At 41.7% G+C, this 24750-nt stretch overlaps 1 protein-coding gene across 1 annotated transcript in view; it reads right to left on the bottom strand.

The window, feature by feature from the left end:
- Nucleotides 1–17792, bottom strand: part of TM4SF4 (transmembrane 4 L six family member 4) — a 28611-nt gene extending 10819 nt beyond the window's left edge. The window contains exons 1-3 of the mRNA XM_003950212.5: nucleotides 17438–17792; nucleotides 16576–16665; nucleotides 4736–4872 (exon numbers count right to left, since the gene is read on the bottom strand). Coding sequence (XP_003950261.2) covers nucleotides 4736–4872; nucleotides 16576–16665; nucleotides 17438–17611 — 401 coding nt within the window. The 5' untranslated portion in view covers nucleotides 17612–17792. The remainder of the gene's footprint in view (nucleotides 1–4735; nucleotides 4873–16575; nucleotides 16666–17437) is intronic.
- Between the last annotated feature and the right edge of the window lie 6958 nt (nucleotides 17793–24750).

Below are 24750 nucleotides of genomic sequence, written 5' to 3'. Positions count from 1 at the left end.
GGGAGGAAGACCTTGAATGGGAGGAGGTTCTACTTCAAAGGAAGCCAAGAGGGTATATTTCAAAATGCCCAGGTTTCTTTTTCCTTCTAGGGTGTTTCTTTAATATGGTTCTCAGGACAGAATGAGTTAACTACTTTTGCTCCCTCCCTTAATATTATCACCAAAAAACATTTCTGAGGAAAACAGTGCTAAATGCTATGGCATTGCAGAGCCCTGGATTTTGTGCACTAAGTTTGAAATCTCAAAGTCCACCTTGATTACCTTCCCCTTTTCTCCTCACACCTAAACCTGATGACTCCATCTCAAACATTCTCTGAAATTTGTCTTTTTTGAGCCCCAATTCTGCTGCCTGGGTGATGTTCATCATCTTATCTGGATTATGATGCCAGCTTTTGTCTCTCTTTAGTTCCTGAATCCTCCTATTCACTTTCCACATCACTAGAACCATCATGCCTCTAAAAGTCCAAAGTAGCCATGCCATGTCTTGCTTGAAGTCCCCTGCTGTGCCCTGATGTCCTGAAGGTCTGGCTGCCTCTCAGTCTCACCACATCGTGTGGCGGCCCCTTCTGCAAATCTCTCCTCATTCACACTGAGCTTCTGCCACACAGTGCTCTGAGGTTCCCTGAGCATGTCAGCCTTTTCATGCCTGAAATGTGCTTCTCCTCCCTCACTGGAAGGCAAACTTCTGCTCATCATCCAAAATCAGCCCATGTCACCTTCTCGAAGAAGTTTCCCCCCGCACTCCTTCTCCATCTCACACTTTCTGCATTATGAGGATCTGTTCCATGTGTTCACCCTAACCCATATGCTGATAGGAAAGGAACCATGTCTATTCATTTTTTGTTCCATGTTTGAGATAGGCTTCAGCACAAAATAAGATACTGACTACATATATATATGTGTGCGTGTGTGTATATATGTACACATATATAAAAGTAGATATGTGCATATGTAGATATATAAATGTGTGTGTATGTGTATATATATATATATATTTTTGTTTTGTTTTGTTTTGTTTTTTGTTTGAGACAGGGTCTGGCTCTGTTGCCCAGGCTAGAATGCAGTGGCATGATTATGGCTCACTGCAGCCTTGACCTCCTGGTCTCAAACGATCCTCCCACATCAGGCACCTGGAGTAGCTGGGACTACAGGCACGCACAACCATGCCCAGCTAATTTTTTAATTTTTTTTTTTTGTAGAGGGTCGCTGGAGCAGGGAGTTCTCCCTATGTTGCCCAAGCCGGTCTTGAACTCCTGGGCTCAAGCAATCCTTCCACCTCAGCATCCCAAAGTGCTGAGATTACAGGCATGAGCCAACACTCCCAGCTAATTAAAAAAAAAAAATCCTTTTACTAATTACTAGCCATGGAGCCCTGGGAAAATTAACCTTCTTGAGCTTCATTTTTCTCCTTCAGGGATAAAAATTCTTCTCAGATTTATGAGGAAGATTAGGTGAGATAATGCACATAAAAACACTTAGCACTTACTCACTGGGAAGAAAAAGAAGGAAAAGGAGGAAGAGGAGAGAAAGAAAAAAGAGAAGGATAAGAAGAAAAAGAGGGGAGGGAAGAGGAAGAAGAACAAGAACAAGAAGAAAAAGCAGTTGCTACCATGGCTGCCCTTTGGTAATAAGGGACAAATGACAACTGTCTTGAGTTTTCTTGTTTTTGGCTCATACAAGTGACTGATCCTTTCTACTCTCTGAGCAGCTGTGTATGAATGTTAGGTTTGCAGCTAAAACAACAGTTACTATATGCTTATGTGGATAAGAAGAGTCCACACACCCTTTTTAACTATCAGATACCAGTATAGTACTGTATAGTAAAAGGAGTAGGAGGTAGAATCCCATGAGTTTTGCCAACAGGGAATCTAGGCAAAAAGCAGACAGTATGAGTCAATATAAACTGTGTTCTAGAAAAAGCACTGTGACTTGGAGTGAGAAAACTTGGATTTGAGCTTCTGCCACTAAAAATCTGTATTCCTCTTGGCAAGCCACTTGTCCTCTCTGGGCCTCGGCTGTCCTGCCTCTGAAGGAGAGTTAAATAATCTCATAAACTTTTTGTGAGGATCAAATGAAACAATATAGGTGACAGCACTTTGTTAACTGAAAACACCAAGCAATAGAAGTTTCAATTATTGCCATAAGAAGTTCAAGGTGAACTTCTTCAGTTAGAGGGAAGATTTGGAGCTGGCAGTAGTAGATAACATCAAAAAGGAATGTGAGCTCTTGTCTCAGAAGGGAGGAAACAGGATTTGAGGAGACAACAGAATGCTGCTGAAGGTTTGCCAGATGGCAAAGAGGGTGCAGTGAGACCTGGGCCCATCCCCTGAATGCCCTTCCTGTAGCCATCATGGCATATTTTATACCTTGCACAAAGAGCAGTCTTACATCTTACAAGGGATTAAATTAAAACATAAGTAGTCAAAATCATTCTTAAATAGCCTATAAATCTTCTGGAAACTGTGATATATATGGTTTTGTAATACATCCCTGTATAGTAATTTTTTATCACATTATAGTTTGAAGCAGCTGTACAGATGTCTCGGTGTTCAAATCATTCTCCCTTCAGGTAATTATCAAAGCTGTACAGTGAACAGGAGATAAATAGAGAATTCTGAAACGTTCCCGCTTGCCTGCAAGGTTTACCCTATTCTGTTTTTATTATCAAATCTTTATAATCTGGTACCTGTTCTTGATACTGGTTAGTTGCTGTTGTGAGGGGTAGATAAAATAACATATTTGAAAGCATCTATTACAGAGCAATACACAATAAATGGCTGCAATGAGAATGAAAACTTGCTTCTCCAGAAGTACTAATATGAAGAACTTCCAAAAGTCGTTTCCTGTCCTTCCCTCAGTTTGGCATTTCGTGTGGTGGCCCACAGGCCAGCTGTCACTCCTGACCTTGGGCATTGATCCCATCCCATCCCAAGTAGGGCGTGCGTGTGTGAGGGGAGGGTGTTAGTTCCTGCAGTCAGAACATGTGAGGCCATTGTATGGCTTTGGAGTGTTTTTTGGCATCTGTTGTGTTTTCTTTCTCCCTCCTTTGTTTTGGACATAGATTTATTTCAATTGACTTTAATTTTCTAGGGTAGTATTATTCACATAACAGAAAAAATAAAAAATATGTTTACTGCGGCACTGATGTTGCTGGAATTAATAGAGGGCTCCTTGAAGAAAGACATAATCTGTAGCTTCACACACACACCCCTAGGTGGAGAGAGTGAGCTGTCAGGGGAAGAGCCTCAATGGGGGCGGGTTGTGGGGGCTCAGCCTGCTGGGATCTGAGTTCGATGCTCAAGCAAGCCAACCCCATGGTAGCGTAGCCCCAACAGTCCTCTCTACATGATAAGAGGGCTTTTCACACAGTAAACTAAATGTATTTGGAAACTGCTGCACAAGGTATGAGGATGTTAGAGACCTTGTATTGCTTAACTATGAGAAAGATGGGGATATTTCATGTGGGACGTCTGTGAACAAACCGAGACCATGTATCACAGAGAACTAGGCCCCTTCACTTCCCCAGCCTGAAGCCTGTTCTTAAGATTCTTTAGGATCTCACAGTAAATGAATACGTAGAGGTTTGAGTTAATATATTGGTGTTCTACAGATTTTTTTTTAAGGCACGAATCCATTCTTCATGTGCAGGAAGACCCTATAATTATATTTCCTGACTCTGTGGGATGTGCCAGTCACTGTCAGGCAGAGGGGCTGAGACGGTGAACAAAACAAAAATGCTCCAAGCCCCCTTGGAGGTTAAAGTCTAGTGCAGCTTTGCCTAACAGATCCATTTACCATGATGGAAATGTTCTAGATCTGTGCTATTCAATACAGTAGCTACAAACCCTATATGGCTACTGGGTACTTGAAATATGGCTAGTGTGATTAAGAAACTGAAATTTTAACTTAATTTCTATAAATGAATTTGAGTTTAAGTAGCTCCATATGGCTGCTGGCTACTGGACTGAACAGTGCTGTCCTGGTCAGTGCAGGACAGGAGGATGTGTACTATGAAAGGCTAAGACTTGAAGTCAGAAGTCCTGAGTTTGAGCCCTGGCACTGTCCTCAACTAACAATGTGACTTTGAAGCTAGTTAAACTTATTAAGCCTGACTTGGCACAGAGTAATTACCTCTTGAGGTTACTATGAAGATTAAATTATAAATTTGTGGGATAAAGATCTTTACAATCTACAAAGTACCATGAAAATATGAAATGTTATTTTAATGAGTCTATTAACATTAACATGAGAAACCTACAATGATTTCAATGTCATTTTCTGTACTTTTGCACTTAAATGATTGTTTAATTATAGGTAATTTGGGGTATTAGTGAAAGCCCTTGGACCCAGTTAGTGGGTAATTATTCTTGTTTTCTATTATAAGATTTGTAATGATAACTATTACTGTTTATTAATATTATTAGTTGCCTTGTGTTGCTGCTAAGAAATATTTGGGTGCAAGTGATGACACAACAAATCTCTTCCTTCCCTCAGGCCAAAGGAGGCATCCATCCTCTTTTAGTTATTTCTCCTGGGGTCTGTCAAAGGAGCAATTAGAGGTGAGAGCCTATGCAACTTTGCTGTATTCCACAACTCCAGCTCTGCCTCAAAGGAGCACCGAGCCTGAGGCTTGCATAAGGATGAAGACATGGCATTGTGTGCAGTCTCCCCTTGGGCAATTTATCTGCCCATGCCCCTTGTGGTGACAGGTGGGCATTGCAGGGTGTGGCCTTACCCGTCGTGGAAGGGGTAGCCCCATGTACTATTGGCCATGAGGCATTTAGGACCCTTGTTGATTGAAATGGCTGAGATGATAAACGAGTATCCAGCTCCCAAGAATCCAACCACAGCAAATATCGTGGAGGTGAACATCTGAAAGAGAGGAAGAGAGACAGTCACACTCTCCAGGTGGTCCAGAGGATACACTCAACAAACCTAATCCACCTGCTGTTGAACATGGTGACTACAAGAAGTTATGGGGTAGGAGCTAGTCTTTATAGTAGATGGGGCCTGTGGGGTCTTCTAGAATGAATTTTGGTGTCTTCTTTTCCCTTCTTCACCCCCATTTCCATTTCTTTTTCACCTTTTCATTGATGACAGAGGTGTTGGTTCTGTTACCTTTGAGCCATGGCCTTTTAACCTTGTTAAAGATAAACTCTCCTCCCCAGGGCTGATATATAAAGCCAATCTATTATAGAATCAAAGAACCTTATGATTGGCGTAATCTTTTTTTTTTTTTGAGACGGAGTTTCACCCTTGTCGCTCAGTCTGGAGTGCAATGGTGTGATCTCAGCTCACTGCAACCTTCACCTCCCAGGTTCAGGGGATTCTCCTGCCTCAGCCTCCTGAGTAGCTGGGGTTACAGGCGTGCACCACCATGCCTGGCTACTTTTTGTATTTTTAGTAGAGACAGGGTTTCACCATGTTGGCTAGGCTGGTCTTGAACTATTGACCTCAGTTGATTCACCTGCCTTGGCCTCCCAAAGGGCTGGGATTACAGACGTGAGCCACCGCGCCTGGCCTGGCAGTAATCTTAAGTTTTCTGGTCAAATTATCCTGCTAAGGCCAGTCACTGTGATGTCTCATGTGACAGGCAGGTTCTACTTACGAGAAAGAGTAAAAGTTTAGAACCCCTCCTCATTGGCCCGCATTACATTCCTCAAGGCCAAAAAGATCAAGTCTAACCTGTCTTCCATTTGGCATCAGTCTTTAAAATATCTGAAAATTGCCTTGACATCTCTCACCCCTTCCACCCTCGGAGCATTTTCTCTTCTTTAAGTTAAACAATCAAAAAATCCCATTCTTTTAAATATTTTTCTATGATGGAGATTAATGAAAAACAGATTAGACTACCATATTTTGTTTTCAATTATAAAATCAAAATAGAATTATTGACTGCGAAAGGCAGAAGCAATCCTGGAATCCAGCTAGGTTAACTCCCTCTTACGGATGAAAAAATGTAGGCCCAGGGATGTTAAGAACTTTTGCAATATCCATTCTAGACAGTAACTAGAAAGTAGAATGAAAACATTTAAAATTTTGGAAGAAGAGGCAGAAAACGATCACCTGTATTGCTTTGATGACAAAGCACAGGGTTTAAAGTCAGCAGATCCAGACCCAGGCTCATATCTCAGCTTTGCTAGTCTTCTCTGTGTAATGACTTTGCATAATGAATGTGTCCTCAGAGCCTTAGTTTTATCATCTTAAAATGGGCATGATAGAGCCCACCTTAAATATCTGTTGTGAAAATTAGATGTGGCAGCTTAAGCTAAATGTCAGCTATTTTCCCTTTCCCCTTTCATGTTATTAACAATATTATCATAGTACATATCTGGGATGGGGTGAGGTTTGAAGGTGAAGAGGACCTGATCATGCCTGGGTGATTGGAATCTATGTAATAATGGAGTTCTACTTTAGCTGGGATTCATTTTCATATCATATATCAACATATTTTGGATGCAACTTTTTAAAAAATTCTTTTTAATAGAAAATTTAACTCTTTTGCCAACTCATCTGATTGATGCAACGTTTTAATACCGAGCTCTAACTTCATGTGCTTTGTCTGAGTCTCCTTGTAGAACTGACCCTTCATTCTTCATCTCTTCCAACCCCTGTACTCTAGATTGCACAAATTTCTATCACAGCACAATGCCTCTAATACAATAATGCATAGGTTTTTTTTGTTTTTGTTTTTGTTTTTAGACAGGGTCTTGCCCTGTCACCCAGGCTGAGTGCAGTGGTGCAATCGTGGTTCGCTGCAGCCTCAACTTCCTGGGCTCAAGTGATCCTCCCACCTCAGTCTCCTAAGGAGCTAGGAATACAGGCATGCACCACCATGCCCAACTAATGCATAGCTTTTTATGGCTGTCTTCTCCAAATAGAGCACAAGTTCCTTGAAGTCACAGACAATAAGTTATTTGAAGATAGGGCATTGTTCCACACTTAGCATAGTCTTACAGTTTTCCTTCTTCCTAGCTTATCAAAGGCACTGGATAATGACTTGTTGCATGTTTTCAATGACTAAGGTTTCATATTACTAATTGTTTAGATTTTTCCCCTTATTGTTTATGTTTAGGGTATCTAAATCCACTCTCGGCATCCAGAACATTCATGACTTTAACCTAGGTCAGAAGTAAGTGAACATTTTGGTAAATTTCTCGTGTTAGAACAGGCAATCTCTTTTCCAAAGGATGTAAGGTTGAATAAGTTTGAGAATTGCTGGATTACATAACTAAGTTTCATTCCTGCTGCACTTCTAAAAATATAGTACTTATGAAACATGAATTTGTGTAAACTTCTGAGAAGGAAATCTACTACATATGCTGGAATATAAGGAAAATCATTCACTCTCACATTATTCCTCAGAAATGAAGGAATTACCTTAGAGTTGAGTCCTTATTTCATCTATCAGGTAATAATGTATTTCCTCAAACACTTTATTTTGAACAACCAAGTACTGCCTAGAGAAGACATCAGTCAGAAACAACTCAATCATTGTTAGATGACAGAATTGTGTTAAAAATTTTTTCTTAACACATATTTATTAATTATTATAAAAAGGTTGAACCCATAGTTCCTAGTTCTGGATATTATAGTTAACAAGGTATTCTAGGCCTTGTTATAGTTTAAAGGGTATTCTAGGCCTGGCGTGGTGGCTCACGACTGTAATCCCAGCACTTTGTGGGGCCGAGGCTGGCGGATCACGAGGTCAGGAGTTCCAGACCAGCCTAGCCAATATGGTGAAACCCCATCTCTATTAAAAATATATAAAAATTAGCCAGGCACAGTGGTGCATGCCTATTTTCCCAGTTACTCAGGAGGCCAAGGCAGAAGAATTGCTTGAACCCGGGAGGCGGAGGTGGCAGTGAGCTGAGATCACGCTACTGCACTCCAACCTGGGCAACAGAACGAGACTCTGCCTCCAAAAAAAAAAAAAAAAATTAGCGGGGTGTGGTGGCCCATGCCTGTAATCCCAGTTACTCAACAGGCTGAGGCAGGAGAATCGCTTGAGCCCAAGAGGCAGAGGTTGCAGTGAGCCAAGATGGCACCACTGCACTCCAGCCTGGGTGACAGAGCGAGAGTCCATCTCAAAAAAATAAATTAAATAAATAAATAAATAAATTGCATTCTAAAATAAGCACACTTCGTGTTTATAATTGTGGAGATCATTAATATGTATCTGTAGGAGGAATGTTTGGACATTGTCTTTGTCTTATGAGAATTGATATTTGTGACTAAGGGTGAAATTTCCCCTGACAACATCATGCATAGACACATAAATGTTGTATTCAGACTTAAACGGAAAAGAAGATGTACTGTGGGAGTCTTTTGATGGCTCAAAGTGTGTCTTTAGTAGTAGCAAAGACATTGATTAAAAGAAACATGAATATTTATTTATTTTAAAATAAACGGGCCAGGCGCAGTGGCTCAAGCCTGTAATCCCAGCACTGTGGGAGGCTGAGGTGGGCATATCACTTGCGCCCAGGAGTTCAAGCCCAGCCTGGGCAACATGGCAAAACCTCATCTCTACAAAAGCTACAAAAATTAGCCAGGCATGGTAGTGTGCACCTGTAGTCCCAGCTACTCAGGAGGCTGAGGTGGGAGAATTGCTTCAGCACGGGACGCACGGGTTGCAGTGAGCCGAGAGCACACCCCTGCACTCCAGTATGGGCGACAGAGTGAGACTCTGTCTCAAAATAATAATAAATAAATAAATGGGAGAAATGTCAGTTCACAATCAATATATTAAAATTATTTCATATTTTATATAACATGATTTAAAATATGTTTATGTCACTGAAAGTTTATATATTATTGTTGGTTAAGGAGCTTTTTTGAAGTTTCTTTATGGGAAAATAAGACATGCTTTTATGTTCAGATTTGCCTTATACCTGCAGTTCAGTATACATGGTACTTGCAGTTTTCCATTCTTATTGGATCCTATAAGTTTTTGTTTTTGTTTTTGTTTTTTCCTGTGACTCTTTGTAAGAAAACACTTTGGAAAATACTGCTACAATTCTTTTTTTTTGTTATAGTTGATTTTAAATAGAGATGGGGTCTCACTGTGTTGCCCAGGCTGGTCTCGAACTCCTGGTCTCAAGCCATCCTCCTTCCTTAGCCTCCCAAAATACTGGGATTACAGTACTGGGATTACTGAGCCATCATACCTGGCCTACAATTCTTACTGAGAGTTTATATGGCTGGTTTTCTGTTTCTTAGCCACCTCCATGCTCCAATCAAATTTCTGTTCAGTTAGATACAGCTAGTATAACTCTAGGACTAGAGCAAGAGAAATCTTACACTTAGGGCAGTTTTTTCTAATGCTACCTACCACCCTTTCAGAAATAGGTTCTGAGTGGTCTGGAAACATTTGTTGACATATGGCAGATTGAGTTGTCTTCATGAAAGACCAGGTTGTCTCAGAGAAAAACAGATTCTATGAAGGAGGGGGGTCTTGGCACATTTTATGGATAAATCACAGGAAGAAAGATACATGCTGCATCATGTTGCTTTAAGTTATTTCACATTGGGAAGTCTTAAAAATGATAAATTCTCTAGAATAAATTCTTAGAGATATGATCAGCCAAAAAGCCAGCATAGAATAACTTCAATTTATCATGGGTTTCATGACACAAAATGTTAAAAGAAAGAAAGGCCGGGCTTGGTGGCTCATGCCTGTAATCCCAGCACTTTGGGAGGCCAAAGCTGGCAGATCGCTTGAGCCCAGGAGTTCGAGAACAGCCTGGCCAAAATGGTGAAATTCCATCTCTACAAGAAATACAAAAATTAGTGAGGGGTGGCGGTGTGTGCTTGTAGTCCTAGCTACTGGGGAGGCTGAGGTGGGAGGATTGCTTGAGCCCAGGAGGCAGAGGTTGCAGTGAGCTGAGATTGCACCACTGCACTTCAGCCTGGGCAACAGAGCCAGACCCCGTCTAGAAAAAAAGAAAAGAAAGATTCTTGAGACCAAGTTGAGTACATTAGAGGGTAGACACTTCAAAATTGGTATTATTTACAGTAAATAGGCAAAAGTCCTGGGATATCTCTGGAAGGAGACAGTAATTGAGAATAGTGGGGACCTCTGAGGAGGGAAGTTGGCAGACTTTGGAATCAGATAAGGGAGTCTTCCTTTGCAGTTTTTGTGCTATGGGCATGCTCTACCTGGTCTAAGTGAATAAATGGTGAAGAAGGACACTACTGTGTTGTGGTCAAAGGTATGGATTACAGGCAGATGGATCTGGATCTGAGTTCTGGTTCCTCCCTCATGATCTTGGGAAGTTAATCTTTTTTATTCCAGTTCTTCTTCTGTAAAATAAGGCTCATTAATAAGTACCTGCCTTACAGATAATATATAAGATAGCCTAATTAGTAAAGGTACACACCTCTCGAAAATCAGATCATCCCCAGGTGGGATAGGCTACTAGTAATCCCCAGTGCCTCACTGATAGGACACCTAGAATTATTTTTCCTGTTCCCAAGGTTTGGATAATTTCCCATGACATTAACAAGCACTTGATCAATGTCATTATTATATTATAGTATTTTTGTTATCATATCCTCACACACACTTACTTTCCACAAATACAGAGAGCATAACTCTGGAGAGAAAAAATTCAACGGGCTAATTCCCTCGCAGCTGCTCAGTGCACATATTCTGCTCACATTGTTAAAGAAATGTATATAGCATACACTGCAAATGTTTCCCTTGAAAGAGTAGATAAGAAGGCCTGCAATCATATGTCCTCTAACTCACCAATTGCCAGCTTGAAGATCTCCCTTTCTGTTGGGCTCTGGAGACAGACAGGTACCATCAGATCCCAGCTGTCTCCATACATGGTGTGTCCTGGGGTCATGTAGGTGCTTATGTTGGCCAAAGCATGTCCTTAGGGCATGGACATTCCTCCTTAGTAAGGAGGAATAGAGATTACCTGAAGTGTTTTTTCTTCTTAAAAATTAATATCCTCTATTTTTTGCCTGGGCTAGGCTTGGGAAGGGAGTGGGGTAAGTGGCAGTCAGAAACTTAACTTGCAGGAGCCCCAGTTTCCTCATTTATAAAATGAGGAGTTTAATGCTGAATTCACAGGGTTATTGTGAGGATTGAGTGTGATAAATATGGAAGCCCATTTTCTCTCCTAGGTGTTCACTTACTTCATCCATCCAGCAAGTACTTATTGAGGATCTATGTGTCCTCCATACCCTAGGCACTTAGTTGGTACTTCCCTCCTCTTCCCTTACACCAAATGCTTGCAAAATCTTCCCCTAGAACTTACAACATCCTTATGAGAGACAGTAACTGCCAGGATCCATTTTGTAGCAGAGGATTTTGAAGCATAGAAAATATTTACTGAAGATGCCGGCGTGGTGGCTCACGACTGTAATCCCAGCACTTTGGGAGGCTAAGGCAGGCAGATCAAGAGGTCAGAAGTTTGAGACCAGCCTGGCCAACATAGTGAAATGCCGTCTCTACTAAAAATACAAAAAATTAGCTGGGCATGGTGGCCGGCGCCTGTAATCCCAGCCAACCGAGAGGCTGAGACAGGAGAATCGCGTGAATCCAGGAGGCGGAGGTTGCAGCGAGCCGAGATCGCGCCAACCTCTTGCACACCAGCCCGGGCGACAGTGCAAGACTCTGTCTCAAAATATAAATAAATAAAAATAAAATAAAATATGTAGAAGTAGAATAAAAATAGGAGCTTAGGGAGAAAACATCTGGAAAAAAGAAGAAATAAAATTCCATACTTTATTTTTTTTCTTTCAATATATTCCATTTCTCTAAAGGAAATGTCTTTCTTAAATATTCCTCAAGTTGGCTGTCATTCCAAGGAATGAGGAGGTAGATTAGGGATGCTTTTGGCCTGCAGGACCTCTGCAAGAGGGAGTCCCCAGAAACACTCACTCAGGAGGTGTCTCTAGGGGGCACTGATGAGCCAGGCACGGGAAGAAGTGCTGACCACAGCACACAGACTGCATTAGGACATGACCAAGACCTTTCTTCAAAACAGGGAGGTTGATCATCGGGCCCTGCCTATGGGTGGGGCGGGCCTTGATATATCTAATATGCTTTAAGGATGGTGAAATACATGCCTACCCAACACATATCCTCATCAATCTACCTTTGGTCTCATTATTAAAGACACTCCTTTGAGTCAAATCCAAGATTTACAAAAGGCTCTTAATAAAACACGTACTTAACATAAACGAGTTGACAAAATTAATTTGCTCCCCCACTGCGCCCCGAGAGATCCATTTTTTAGAAGGATTAGAGGGCAAGAGATGCTGACCAGCCACCGACATGCTGCCAAGAAGCCACTGGGAATCTCGGGTTTGGGAGGAAGAAGCTGTGACCTGAAAACAAACCCAGGCCGGGGTTCTCACTATTTTTGCTCCAGGGCTCACTTTTCCCGGCTCTCCTTTAGCCTAATTTATTTGAAAGAGCGCAGGCCTTTGGAGCTGAGCTTCAGTCTTGCTCTGCCTCAGAGGAGAGCCATTTTCTCGGCTTTACCAAGAAACTATGAATCAGGTGATCCAAGATTCTTTCCAGCTTATTGTCTTGCTTTATCTCTGCAGCCACCACATCCTGCTTCTCCTATCTCCTACTTGGTTTTGCTACCCGAGGAAAGGGAAGAGAATGGTGCAGTTGGCCTCTGGGGAATGTTCCAGAAAGATATAATGCAGATGAGAGAAGAGAGAGAGGAGCCAGGAAAATAAATGACAGAAAGCAGACTGTAGAGAGGACAGAGGATTCAGCCCAGCAGCTGGTGGCCCAGTCTGTGTCTGCCTCACAGGCCTTTCCACCTGCAGGGCTTCCTTTGCAGTGCTCCCTATGCAATGCTCCCTATTGCAGTGCTCCACAGAAGCCCCGTGTCCCCGAAAGAGCTGGAGCCTGGAGGGGAATGCGTGAGCCTTTGGAAAATAATTGAGAACTTCAGCAGTTTAGTCCTCCCCAAATTAGTCTGCAGTTTTTGCTTCTTGTCTGACAAAATGCAAATACCTCATTTTGGAAAAATGATTAGCCAGGTGAGGTGGTGAGCACCTGTAGCACCAGCTACTCAGGAGGCTGAGTGGGGAGGATTGCTTGAGTTCAGGAGTTCCAGAAGTTTGGGACCAACCTGGGCAACATAGTGAGACCCCCCAACCACCTCAAAAAAAAAAAAAAATGATTATTGTTTGATGCTCCAAAGCCTTAGAACATAACATTAAGCAAACAAGAGTCTGAAGCAGGGGGCATGAGCTCAATGGTCTTAGGGGCAGGGAAGGGACCCTAACTGAGTAGAGCAGCCAGGGTGGGCCCTGTGGAGCTCAGCCAGGCCCAGTGAAGGGTGCTGTTGTGCCAAAATGCAGGCTAAGGGGTGCCAGATTAATTTTTTATTTCTTGGGGAAAAAATGTTCTCTCTCTGAATTTTTAAAAATTGGGAGCTGATTTAAAAACAAAACAGTTGGCCAGGCACAGTGGCTCACGCCTGTAATCCCAACACTTTGGGAGGTTAAGGCAGGCAGATCACCTGAGGTCAGGAGTTCGAGACCAGCCTGGCCAACATGATGAAACCCCATCTCTAACAAAAATACAAAAAAAATTAGCCGAGCATGGTGGCAAGCACTTGTAATCCCAGCTACTCGGGAGGCTAAGGCAGGAGAATTGCTTGTACCCAAGAGGTGGAGGTTGCAGTGAGCTGAGATTGCATCATCTCACTCCAGCCTGGGGGACAAGAGCGAGACTTTGTCTCAAAAAAACAAAATAGAACAAAACAAAAAAATCAAAGACAAGAAATCCTTCTGCTGGCTACCCAGCATGTGGTCGACCCTGGCCCAGGGCAGCCGTGCTAGGTGCCTTGGTTTACAATCTGGCACAGCTGGTCCTTTGATGGACACTGCCTTATCATTTGGATGGTCAGTTGGTCATTTGGAGGAGTTATCCTCAATTCATGCCAAGGGCAGGTTCCACATGGAGGCTTAGACAGCCCCCACAGACAACCTATATTGGGAAGCCCAAATATTTCAGATCCTATTGACTCAAAATTTTTTTTAATGAAATGTGCTTATAAAAACATTTTTTTTTCGGGCAGGTGTAGTGGCTCATGCCTGTAATGCCAGCACTTTGGGATGACAAGGTGGGTGGATCACCTGAGGTTGGGAGTTCCAGACCAGCCTGGCTAACATGGAGAAACAGCATCTCTACTAAAAATACAAAATTAGCCAGGCATGGTGGCACATGGCTGTAATCCCAGCTACTCGGGAGGCTGAGGCAGGAGAATCGCTTGAACCCAGGAGGCAGAGGTTGCAGTGAGCCGAGATCGCACCATTGCACTCCAGCCTGGGCAACTAGAGCTAAACTCCATCTCAAACAAACAACAACAACAAAAAGACAAACTTTTTTTGCCTTCATCTTGGACTTCATTTACATCTGATTTTAAAAACCAAGTTTTGTGTAATACTTAGAATGCTATCTCACTTCTCACTGTGGTTATATGGAAACCTAAAAACAAAAATCAAGCAAACAAAAGATCCCTTATTTTATATTAGCCAGTCTTTAGCCTTTTACTCAGCACCAGGTGTGAAATTTTAGATTTCTAAAATAAATGACTCTTCTTCTTTTCATCCTATTTTCTTAATTGCTAATTAAAAAAAAATCCTCATCTCCAACTTCTATCCCCCAAAAGTTCACAACATATAATGGGATTATAATTCAGGGGGAAAATAAGTTATAAATACCTTCTTTTCCTTTATAATTACATAAAATATCCTTTGTTATATAAAACATATATTACATGGTTATATTAAATTGTGGGTTTTTTAAAAAGAACTCTTTGTAAATGATGATTTTAAATGTTAACATAACAATTATCAATACTTATTTGGGACTCATGATGTTATATTTTCTTTGACCTTTGAACTGACATGGAAACTGTAATGTATGCACATTGGACTAGCCTCAGCCTTTCACATGTGCTCAATATTTTTCGATTGAATAAATGAACAAATAATGCTAAGAAAGAAATGTTAAAAGGATCTTGTTTCAGAATGGATAGATGCACCTTTCCCTTTAGGAAGTTAAAGTAAATGTGGTTAATTCATTATTGTGGTTCATGAATCTTTTAGGTGGACATGTGAACCATGGGAGATTACAAGAGAAACTGATCTTCCTCATTTTTCAGACCAGTAATTCCAGTTCTACTATGCTTCATTTCTGCCTCATCAATATATCTAACTCTTAATATTTTTTGTCAACTCTCATTGTGTTCATTTATATCACTATATGAATGAAAAATTAGAATCATTGGCAGATAAAAACACAATATAGTTGCATTTTAGTTAAATAATGTTGCATTCATTTCTGGAGCCTAAGACTTGTCCTCTCTTTGTTAGAAAGGGAGATTATAAAGGGTAAAAAATAGTAAAGATGACTGGGCACAGTGCCTCACACCTGTAATCCCAGCACTTTGGGAGGCTCAGGTGGGTGGATTGCTTGAGACCGGGAGTTTGAGGCCAGCCTAGGAAACATGCCCAAACTCTGTCTCTACTAAAAATACAAAAAATCAGCTGCATGGGGTGGCACACTTGTACTCCCAGCTACTTGGAAGGCTGAGGTGGGAGAATCACTTGAGCCCAGAAGTTCAAGCCTGCTGTGAGCCAAGATCTAGCCTGGGCAAACAGAGTGAGACCCTGTCTCAAAAAAAAAAAAAAAAAAAAAACAGAAAAGAAAAAAGAAAGACTTATGTCTATCAAAATAAGATCTTTTTCTTGATAGATTGATAGATTCAAAAGGATTGAAGGAGAATTGAATGGGAATGACGTTCTATGTTGTTGAAAGATATAGCACATCTGTGTAGCACCAGAGCATGTCCCATACTTGAGAAATTCTGGTCTAGTCCGGCTTCCTGCTTTATACATGAGCAAAGGGAGGCAGAGCAGTACAATGACTTGCTCAATTGTGGAATGGGTCCTGTCCCCACGTCCCAGCATTCTTTCCACTGCACTCTGGAACTTTGATGCCTAACGTCTCTAGTTCACCTACTAAAAGATCGATGGCCGCATGAAACAAGAGAGGAAACAGAAGTCCTGAAGCAGAGCCTGGTGGAAGCCAGAGGCGCTGGGCTTCAGAAATAGAGAACATGGAAGTGGTGTGGGTGAGGAACCTAGAAGCCTACTGGGGAGGGGAGGATACCATCTTTTTTCCTGTCCCAAGTCCCCTTTGCAGATGAGGCAATTCAGGGCCAGAAAAGGGAAATGACTTGTCCAAGTTCTTATGGCCTCTCAGTGGCAGAGGAATGCTGCAGCTTCATCTCTGCCTTCCAGGCTTGCATTCTGTATATGGGACCCCTCTGAATCTCCAGTTCTGGCATCCCTGTCGGTTTGTAAAATCTAATACAGTATTCATACCCTATAAGTATGAGGGCTATGGTATTTTGGAAAATTATTATTATTTCACACTGGCAGGAAAAATCACAGTTTTATCCCTTCACCAGCTGCTCCCAGAGTCCTGGCTGGAGCTGATAACTTGTCTCCATCCCCATGCTGCCCAGCACAAAAACACAGAGCACCCTGGAGTAATTCTAGTAGCTGCCCCCCATGGTAACTCACCGCAAATCGCTTCCCGCAGCCCTTGTTGCCGCAGCACCCACAGCAGTCATTGTTCTTCAGGCCCAAGAACACCAGCGCAGGGAAGATCATCTACCGGGAGAAGAGGCACCTCAGAGAGAGTCCAGGAGTTGAAGGGAGGGCCCGAGCCTGACTGACTGTATAAGGAGCCCCATCCACAATGAGGGACTTGGAGGCCCAAAGGGAATGGCAAAGTAACAGAGCATGGCTGGAGGGGTAATGGAGTGTTATGGAGTACTTAGATTCCATTTGGGCTGACTAACCAGCTTCAATGAGGCAAGATTTCAAAATCTGAGTTTCCATTTAGATGGTGTGTTAGAAAAAATAATAACAAACTTTTCCTCAATTGTCATGAAAAGTGAGTCTCTCTCCCTTTCACTCTCTCAAACGGAGGTTCCCAATTCTATTGGAAACCAGAGGTAAAGAAATAATTAGGTCCTAAGTGGAAGACGACCACACTGACAACAGCTTCTCATGGTGGTTTTAAGTCAATTTGCTTTTCTAGTGTGTTTGCATCGTGGGTTTGTTGTTGTTATTGTTTTGGGCACTATCTTGTTGGAATCAAGAAATTATGTGACCTTCACTTCGGTTCATGGGACTCAAATGACCCATGAGAACTGTCAGCCCAAGCTTAGAGATTAATTACTTAGTAAATTTAGCTGATGTGTCTTTGTCAGATCCTAACAGAAACGAGAAAAAAATTAAGGCATTGACCTCTCATCATGCAATGCTTGAGCTTCTATTACCAACTAAATATCTCCCTGTTCAATAAGTACCTGATTTAAAAAGGATTGTGGGGGAGGGAAAATCTCCCTTAGGGGGATTTTAAGGCTTCCCTACTCACCAAGACACCGCTTCCTAATATTCCTCCGAAAAACCAGATCTCTTGGGAAAGGTGGTCGTTGTCATCTATCACTTTTCCTCCAGGAAAAAATAACAGGATGTTAGCCAGGAAGCCAAAAAAAGCAAGGGGAATGAGGGTCCCCCCCAGGCATCTGGCACAGCCCCCAGTGCACATTCTGGGGTGGTACGACACAGGTCAGCAATCAAAAGCTCCTCACTGCCTCCTTCACGGGGACTCTTCAAGGGTTTTTGGCCAGAGAGTCCTTGTAATTGTCCCCAATTCAATCAGTATTTTGGGGCTGAGAACCAAATTTCTGTGAACTGTGTCCTTGGAGTTGCTTCAGCTTCTCAAAAATAGCAGAACCTCGATGGCAATGGACATTTATACATTCTCCCTGACCTGAAGTGCTTTGTTTTTTGCACCCCCATAAATGAGATTACGTTCAGAGCAATCATTCAATCGTTTTGCCATGGAGACCAATAACCTCTGTTAATAATCCACCAGCACAGACAAGACACTCACATTGTTGCAATCGAAGACAGGGCTGGAACAAACAGCATTTAGAACCACTGCACCTTTAATCTGACAGTGCCCATGCCCAAATAAAGAAATATTTTCTCCAGACTCTTTATAAATCACTAATATAATTGAGTTACATCCTGGTTAAAATCATGTCTCTCAAGTACTTAATGGTGTACAGTGCGTGTCTTTGTCTTTTCCACTGAAAGCCTGGAATTCAGGGTTATCCAAAAGAGCTTCTGTTTTCCTCAATATCAAAATAATTTGATGGTCTAGTTGTGTATCATTGAGCTCACACTTAAAAGAATTTTTTTAAGGCAAAAAGCAACTGTTCATTTTATTGTCTGATTGCTGTATTTCTCTACTTGTTACTCAATTAAGTAATTAAGTTCTATCTTTTCCCTACACGATGTGATGGAATTAGCAAAAACAGTTTTCCTAATCAACTTTCTCAGCTATGTCTTCCATATAGGAATAAAGAAACCATCATCCACTAAGGCTAAGGGGAAAGGAAGATCAGCATTGGTAGAGAGGGAGAGAAAAGGTCCTGATGAGTTGACTGGGGAGAAGACACAGTTGGAAGAGCAGTTAGAGAGTGCGGGAGGCAGTAAAACACACCCCTATTAGAAAGTTTGCCAACTGCCAGGGGCATGATTCATTCATTTGCTTTGTGTCACTTAAGAAGTTCTCTGCCACGCCTGGACCAAGCTCTACATTATGCGATGGCCCTGCCTGGTACTGGTATTACATAACAGCTGAAGGATTAAGAGGTGGAACCGGAAGTCTTACTAGTTCTTCATTGAGAATCTAGAGGTTAAAATAGGTCGAATATTTTAGGGAGTCAAATTTTAGCTAAATAAAAAGCAAGTGACATTATTACCATGCTGAGACCTGTCCTACCGTGGAATAGGCCACCTGCTCACAAGGAAGCCATGGACTGGGCTTTGCCAAGGCTCAGAGGCACTTGGAAAGGGAAGCTGTGGGAAGGATTCCAGAAAAGTCAGACTGGAAAAATGTTGAGGCTCCTTCTAAAATTTCTAAGAAATGAATACTGGTTGCTTTATAAAGATACTTAGAAATCTCAGGATCAGGATGAGAAAGAAAGCAGAAAAACAGCAAATGTTTATTGAGTCATGCATAATACTCCAAGCACAAATGAGCACCTTAAATGTTCTTCACCCTTCTGTGAAGAAGGTGTCATGCCCCCTTCACAAGTGGGGATGCTTCTGCTCAAAGTGATTTTTGCAAGCTCATCTCAGCATAAGAAGAAGAGCTAAGATTTTATTTTTTATTTATACATACTATTTTACACATTTATGGGGTACGTGTGATATTTTGTTACATGTGTAGAATATGTAGTGATTAAGCCAGGGTATTTGGGGGTATCCATCACTGAATATTTATCATTTCTATGTGCTGGGAACAATTTAAGTCCTCTTTTCTAGCTACTTTGCAATCTATAATACATGATCACTAACCATGGTCACTTTACTGTAATGTCAAACAACAGAGGTTATCCCTTTGGCTAACTGTATGTTCATACCCATTAGCCTACCTCCCCTCCGGCTCTGTGTTGCCAAAACCCAGGCTATGTTCTCTCTCATAGATTTTCCTTTTTGAAAATAAACAAACAACAAAACATCATCTTTTAAATATAAACAATAGAATGACACTGTGTGTGAGGTATATGCACACAGTGGGAGACACTTCCTTCTGAACACAACAACAAACTGTGATTTTATTCCTTATTACAAAATAATGTGACTTTTTTTTTTGGTAGAAAAATTAGACATACAGACAAGCAAAAGGAAGAAAAAGAAAACCAGCTGTGTTTCCACCAGAAGCAAACAAGGGCTGTCATCACTGTGCTGACAGCTGTTTTCCAACACTCCAGGCAGGTGCAAATGAACTTTATTTATAACCCACTGGCTTCTGACAGGGAGTCTTGAGCATATGAACTCTAAAGGCAACAGTCCTGGGGGTGAGTGGATTGGGTTAATCAAATGCATATGCCACTTAGAGCTAGGCAGCTTCTCTCTGGGGACTGGGCAGCTTTTTCCTTTCTCCCTGGACTACACCGTTTGCTTCTAGAAGTTACCATCATGGCATTTGACCAACACTAGCCTTGTTGTCCTAGATTTTTCAGATGCACAACTGGAGTTACCCATGTATACTGTCTGAGTGACTAGATGAAAGTAAGAAATATTGTGGACCACACTTCAGTTTTCTTTCAAGCCTGAGGTAACTTATTTCCTGGGTAGAGGAAGAGAAACACTGAAAAACAGTCACTTTCCTGGAATGCCCTGACCACTTCAGACTTCAAGCACTTGGATAGTGACTAACTCATTAATTGTTCCATTATTAATTGTGCCTTCAGACCTCCAGGCAAGAAGTAGAATATCTAATCTGGAGAGAGGGAATCATGGGGGGATGGGAACCTTGGTGAAATTCACTCTCTGGAAGTGTAGCGGGGAGGTCACCAACAGACTGCTTTGGGGGCAAGGGAAAATTGTGTGAGATTCTGAGAATCATTTTTGTGATACTCCTACTTGATAGTTTATTGCTTATTCTGTTCCTCTGGGTGGTTAGCAGTGAAGCCTTTAAACCAAAAAGGCTAACTCCCTTGTTTTCAGAAACAGCAAGAAGGAAGTAGCTGAGGACACTAAGCCCCCTTCTGTCACTAGCCTTCTATGGAGACTTCAGAAGTGAGAGCAAATAGTAGCCCTGGAAGGGATAGAAAGACAGGAGGGATCCTTGGGGGAAGAAAAGGAGAAGAATGTGAATATGGGCACTATTTCCATGGACCTCACCGGATGTGAGGTTTGACCATACGGGACTAAGCAGCAGGAAGTCTAGGGGTTCCTTCCAGTGATGCAGGAAGTCATTTCCTCAGCTAACAAGCACAGGAGCAGAAGACATTCACCCTGAAATGGGTGAAGAGCTGTCAATTCAGTGCAATCAATAAGTGTATTGTTACACGCATGGTATGTCCACCAATGTGCCAAATACTGTCCTTGTGAATAAAATAAACCTAAGACTTGCTTTCTGCCCTCAATGATATTACAACCTTCTACTTGTGACAAGAGACAAGAGAACCCATACACAGAGGTTAAATGAGTAACTGCCCCTTAGCAGAAGGACAAGACATGGCTTCTTCTGCTTGTCTTAAAGCAGAGCATTCTTATCTATTCATACAGAATATCAGGAAGAAGACAGGGGTCTCCACACATTTGCATTCAAATAAAATTCAGGTCCTCATCTTTGCTTACCTGGATGATGAAAATAGATTGTTAAAAGTGATTTTCCAAAGGAGGAAAAAATAATAGAAAATACTAGTGGGCATTGCATGTAATAAGAGCCATTTTATGAATTTTTTTGTTATGTGTGCATAGATGTTAGGTAATAATGCAACATGTTTTGCTTACTATAGGTCTTCAGTCAAAAAATAAAGATCAAATCAGGTAGTGAGAGTTAGTGATCTTTATAAAGTGAGAACTAGTGATCTCTATAAATGCTAAACTGATATTACATTTTTGCTGAAAGCCCTCAGGAGGCTTCCATGGCCCTCAGATCTTAAACTTAGTCCTCCCTGATTTGTCTTCCAGCCAGATCAGCCCTCCTGTCTTCCTGCTTCCTGCTCTGCCCCCTTCTCCTGCTTTCTTGCTACACCCCTCCAGGACTCAGCTCAGTGGTCACTTTTTCTAAGAAGTCTTGTTTTATAAGAAAACTGTTTTGCTGTCAAGATATGTTTGGGAAATCTGAATAACACAGAGCAAAATAGGGCTCTGAATGGCAGAACTTTTTAGGGCCTTTAATTTGCAAGTGCATGTGTAATTATTGGAGAGCTGAGAAATGCAGTACCCAGTGTTTTCCAAGCTTCAATGCCTGCAGAACCCATCTTTTGTATCCTGTAGCTGGCAGGACCAGGATTTTCCAGAACATCCTTTGGAAAACTTGGAGCTTACTCATTTCCCAAGTGCTTGTGATGGAATCTGTGTTGGCAGAGAGAAAGTGAGGGGTGATTTGAGACAAGGAAGTATAACAAGAGCAAAGATGGAAGGCGGGATGAAGCACGATTTGGGGAGATTGTGAGGTGCCAAGGTGGTGAGCTGGGAGCAGGGTTGAGAGCCAGCTTGGCCTCCACGAACAAAGAAATGTGAAATATTTTGCCTAAGGGAAGACAATTACTATTCTCTAAGAGCTCTGACGCTTCATGACCGACTCCTCCATGCCTGGGCCATTTCAACATGAGTGTTCCCTAAAGCACCGGGGTCCTGGGAGAGGCTGAACTACTAAAGGGCCACATGGTCTGGAGAACTAGAAGAAACAGACCTCCCTCTCAGATGTCTCTATCTCACTATCTAGAGTTGTCATCGAGCTCTATAGAAGCAAGCAATTACATGACATTATTGTCCCTATTTTAGAGATGAGGAAACAAAAACAAGTGGTAAACACTGTCCTGGTTATCTTTTTTTTTTTTTTGGAACCGGGTATCACTCTGTCACCCAGACTGGAGTGCAGTGGCACAATCGCAGCTCACCAAAGCCTTGACTGCCTGAGCTCAAGCGATCCTCCTGCCTTATCCTCCTGAGGGACCACAGGCACATGCCACCATGCCAGGCTAATTTTTTTTTTTTGAGACAGAGTCTCACTCTGTTGCCCAGGCTGGAGTGCAGTGGCACTATCTCAGCTCACTGCAGCCTCTGCTTCCCAGGTTCAAGCAATTCTCCTGCCTCAGCCTCCCGAGTAGCTGAGAACACAGGCATGCGCCACCACGCCCAGCTAATTTTTGTATTTCTAGTAGAGACGGGGTTTCACCATTTTGGCCAGGCTGGTCTCAAACTCCTAGGCTCAAGCAATCCTCCTGCCTCTGCCTCTCAAATTGTTGGGATACAGGTGTAAGCCACCACATCAGGCCACTGGTTATCTTTTGATGTATAATAAACCAACTCAAAACTGTGTATTTAAAACAATAATCATTTTACTTTATCTCAGGATTTTGTGGGTCAGGAAGATGGGTAGAGACAAACTGGGTGATTCTTCTGCTCCAAGTAGTATTGATTGCGGTTATTTGCTGTTGTTCAGTTGTGGCCACATTGGTGTGCAGAATCCAAGGTGGTTTCACTTATATGTCAAGGTGCCTTGATGGGAACAGCTATAACACTGGGCTCATATAAAGCTGGGCCCCTCTTTTTCTTCCTTTAGTCTCAGGGCTCTCCATGTGGTTTCTGCAACACTGTAGTTAGACTTTTACATGGTAACATAAGGCTCTGAGATATAAGTAGAAGCTGCCATTGTCTTAAGGCCTGGGCCAGAAAATGGGACAGGGTCACTTTGGCCATATTTTATTGGTCAGTGTAGTCAGAATGATCTCAAATTCAAGGGGAGGGAACATAGACCTCACCTCTTTATGAAAGAAATGTCAGAGAATTTCTGGCCAGCTTTAATTCACCACAGAGATAAAGGTAGATTTAAACCAAAGGAGTCTGATTATAGAGACTATCCTCTTAATCACCACAATATCCTGCTTCAGAAACCAAAGACTGGTACCTATTGTTTGCTCAACACAGAGAGGACAGCCTGCATGCATTTAGGTTTAAATCAAGGGCCTTTCTCAGCTACAGGGTAAATTATCTGGATAATTCCCACAATTGTGTATGGGTAGACACAGCCTGAGTTAGGATTTGCACTTGAGGAGCTAGCAGGCACCATCTACACCTTAAAAGTATCTCCAGTTGTTTTCAAAATTAGAATGAGCAAATGCAAATCTCTTCCTGCCTCATGACTCAAAGGGGTGTTATATAGTCCCCTCTAATGCAGGTCGCAGTACAAAAGGGCACAGCTGTGACCTCTCAGAGAGGCATGAGCTCTGGCTGGTAAATCTGTCCCAGATGACCTGCCCAAATATTGATTTGTTTTAGCATTCTTTGATATCATCATGGTTATAGGTGAAAAGTTAACTTTCAACAGGAACTCACCCCCCACCCACTCTCCATAAGGTAAAACATCACTAACTGTGGTTCCTCATCTTCTTTCTAAAATTAAACACAGGTTCAAAAATAAACCAAGTTTAAAAATTCATGTTATGGCTTTAAAATGCAGAGAAATTTTAACACTGCATGTATTTTTAATTTCTATAAATCTGACTTTATATAATTATGTATTATTCTTTTTGTCTGTGCCTTTGCACAAGTGTTTCCCCATTATTTTTTAAAAATTATTTTTCCAAATAATTTTTGCTTATAAAAATTTACAAACATATTGGGAAATGATAATAACACCAAGACAGCAAGCACAATTTGGAAAAAAAAAACATCAAAAACAACTGTCTTAAAATTTCATGTCAGTGAACTTTCGTGGGGGTCAATTTTAGCTTTTGTATATTTATTCTTTTAGCATATTTTTTGAGCACTGATGTGTCAAGTACTGGAGACATGTTAAATGGACAGAGCTTATAAGAAAAGGAAGATAGATATTAATAATGCTAATAATAGAAAACAGAGCAATTGTATGAAGTTGGTTCTATTTTAATCTGAATTTTACTCATAAGGAAACTGTATCCCAGAGAGATTAAGTAACTTTCCCAAGATCTCATCACTAGTAGCAGGAGACAGGATTTGATCTCAAGCAATCTAGTTCAAAAAAAAAAGTCTGTGCTCTTAACCTCTATGCATGTTGCCTTTCATTAATCAAACCATCTCAAAAACATATAATAACAAACTATGATTTGTTCCATGGACTAGAGAAAGCTATGAAAGCATATAGGGTAACGGGGGATTCCAGTGAGGATAGGG

The sequence above is a fragment of the Pan troglodytes genome, chromosome 2 (assembly GCF_028858775.2).
Source record: "Pan troglodytes isolate AG18354 chromosome 2, NHGRI_mPanTro3-v2.0_pri, whole genome shotgun sequence".
NCBI classification, from domain to species: Eukaryota; Metazoa; Chordata; class Mammalia; order Primates; family Hominidae; genus Pan; species Pan troglodytes.
Note: the sequence above shows the minus strand (reverse complement) of the source record. Positions and strands in the feature narration are given on the sequence as shown.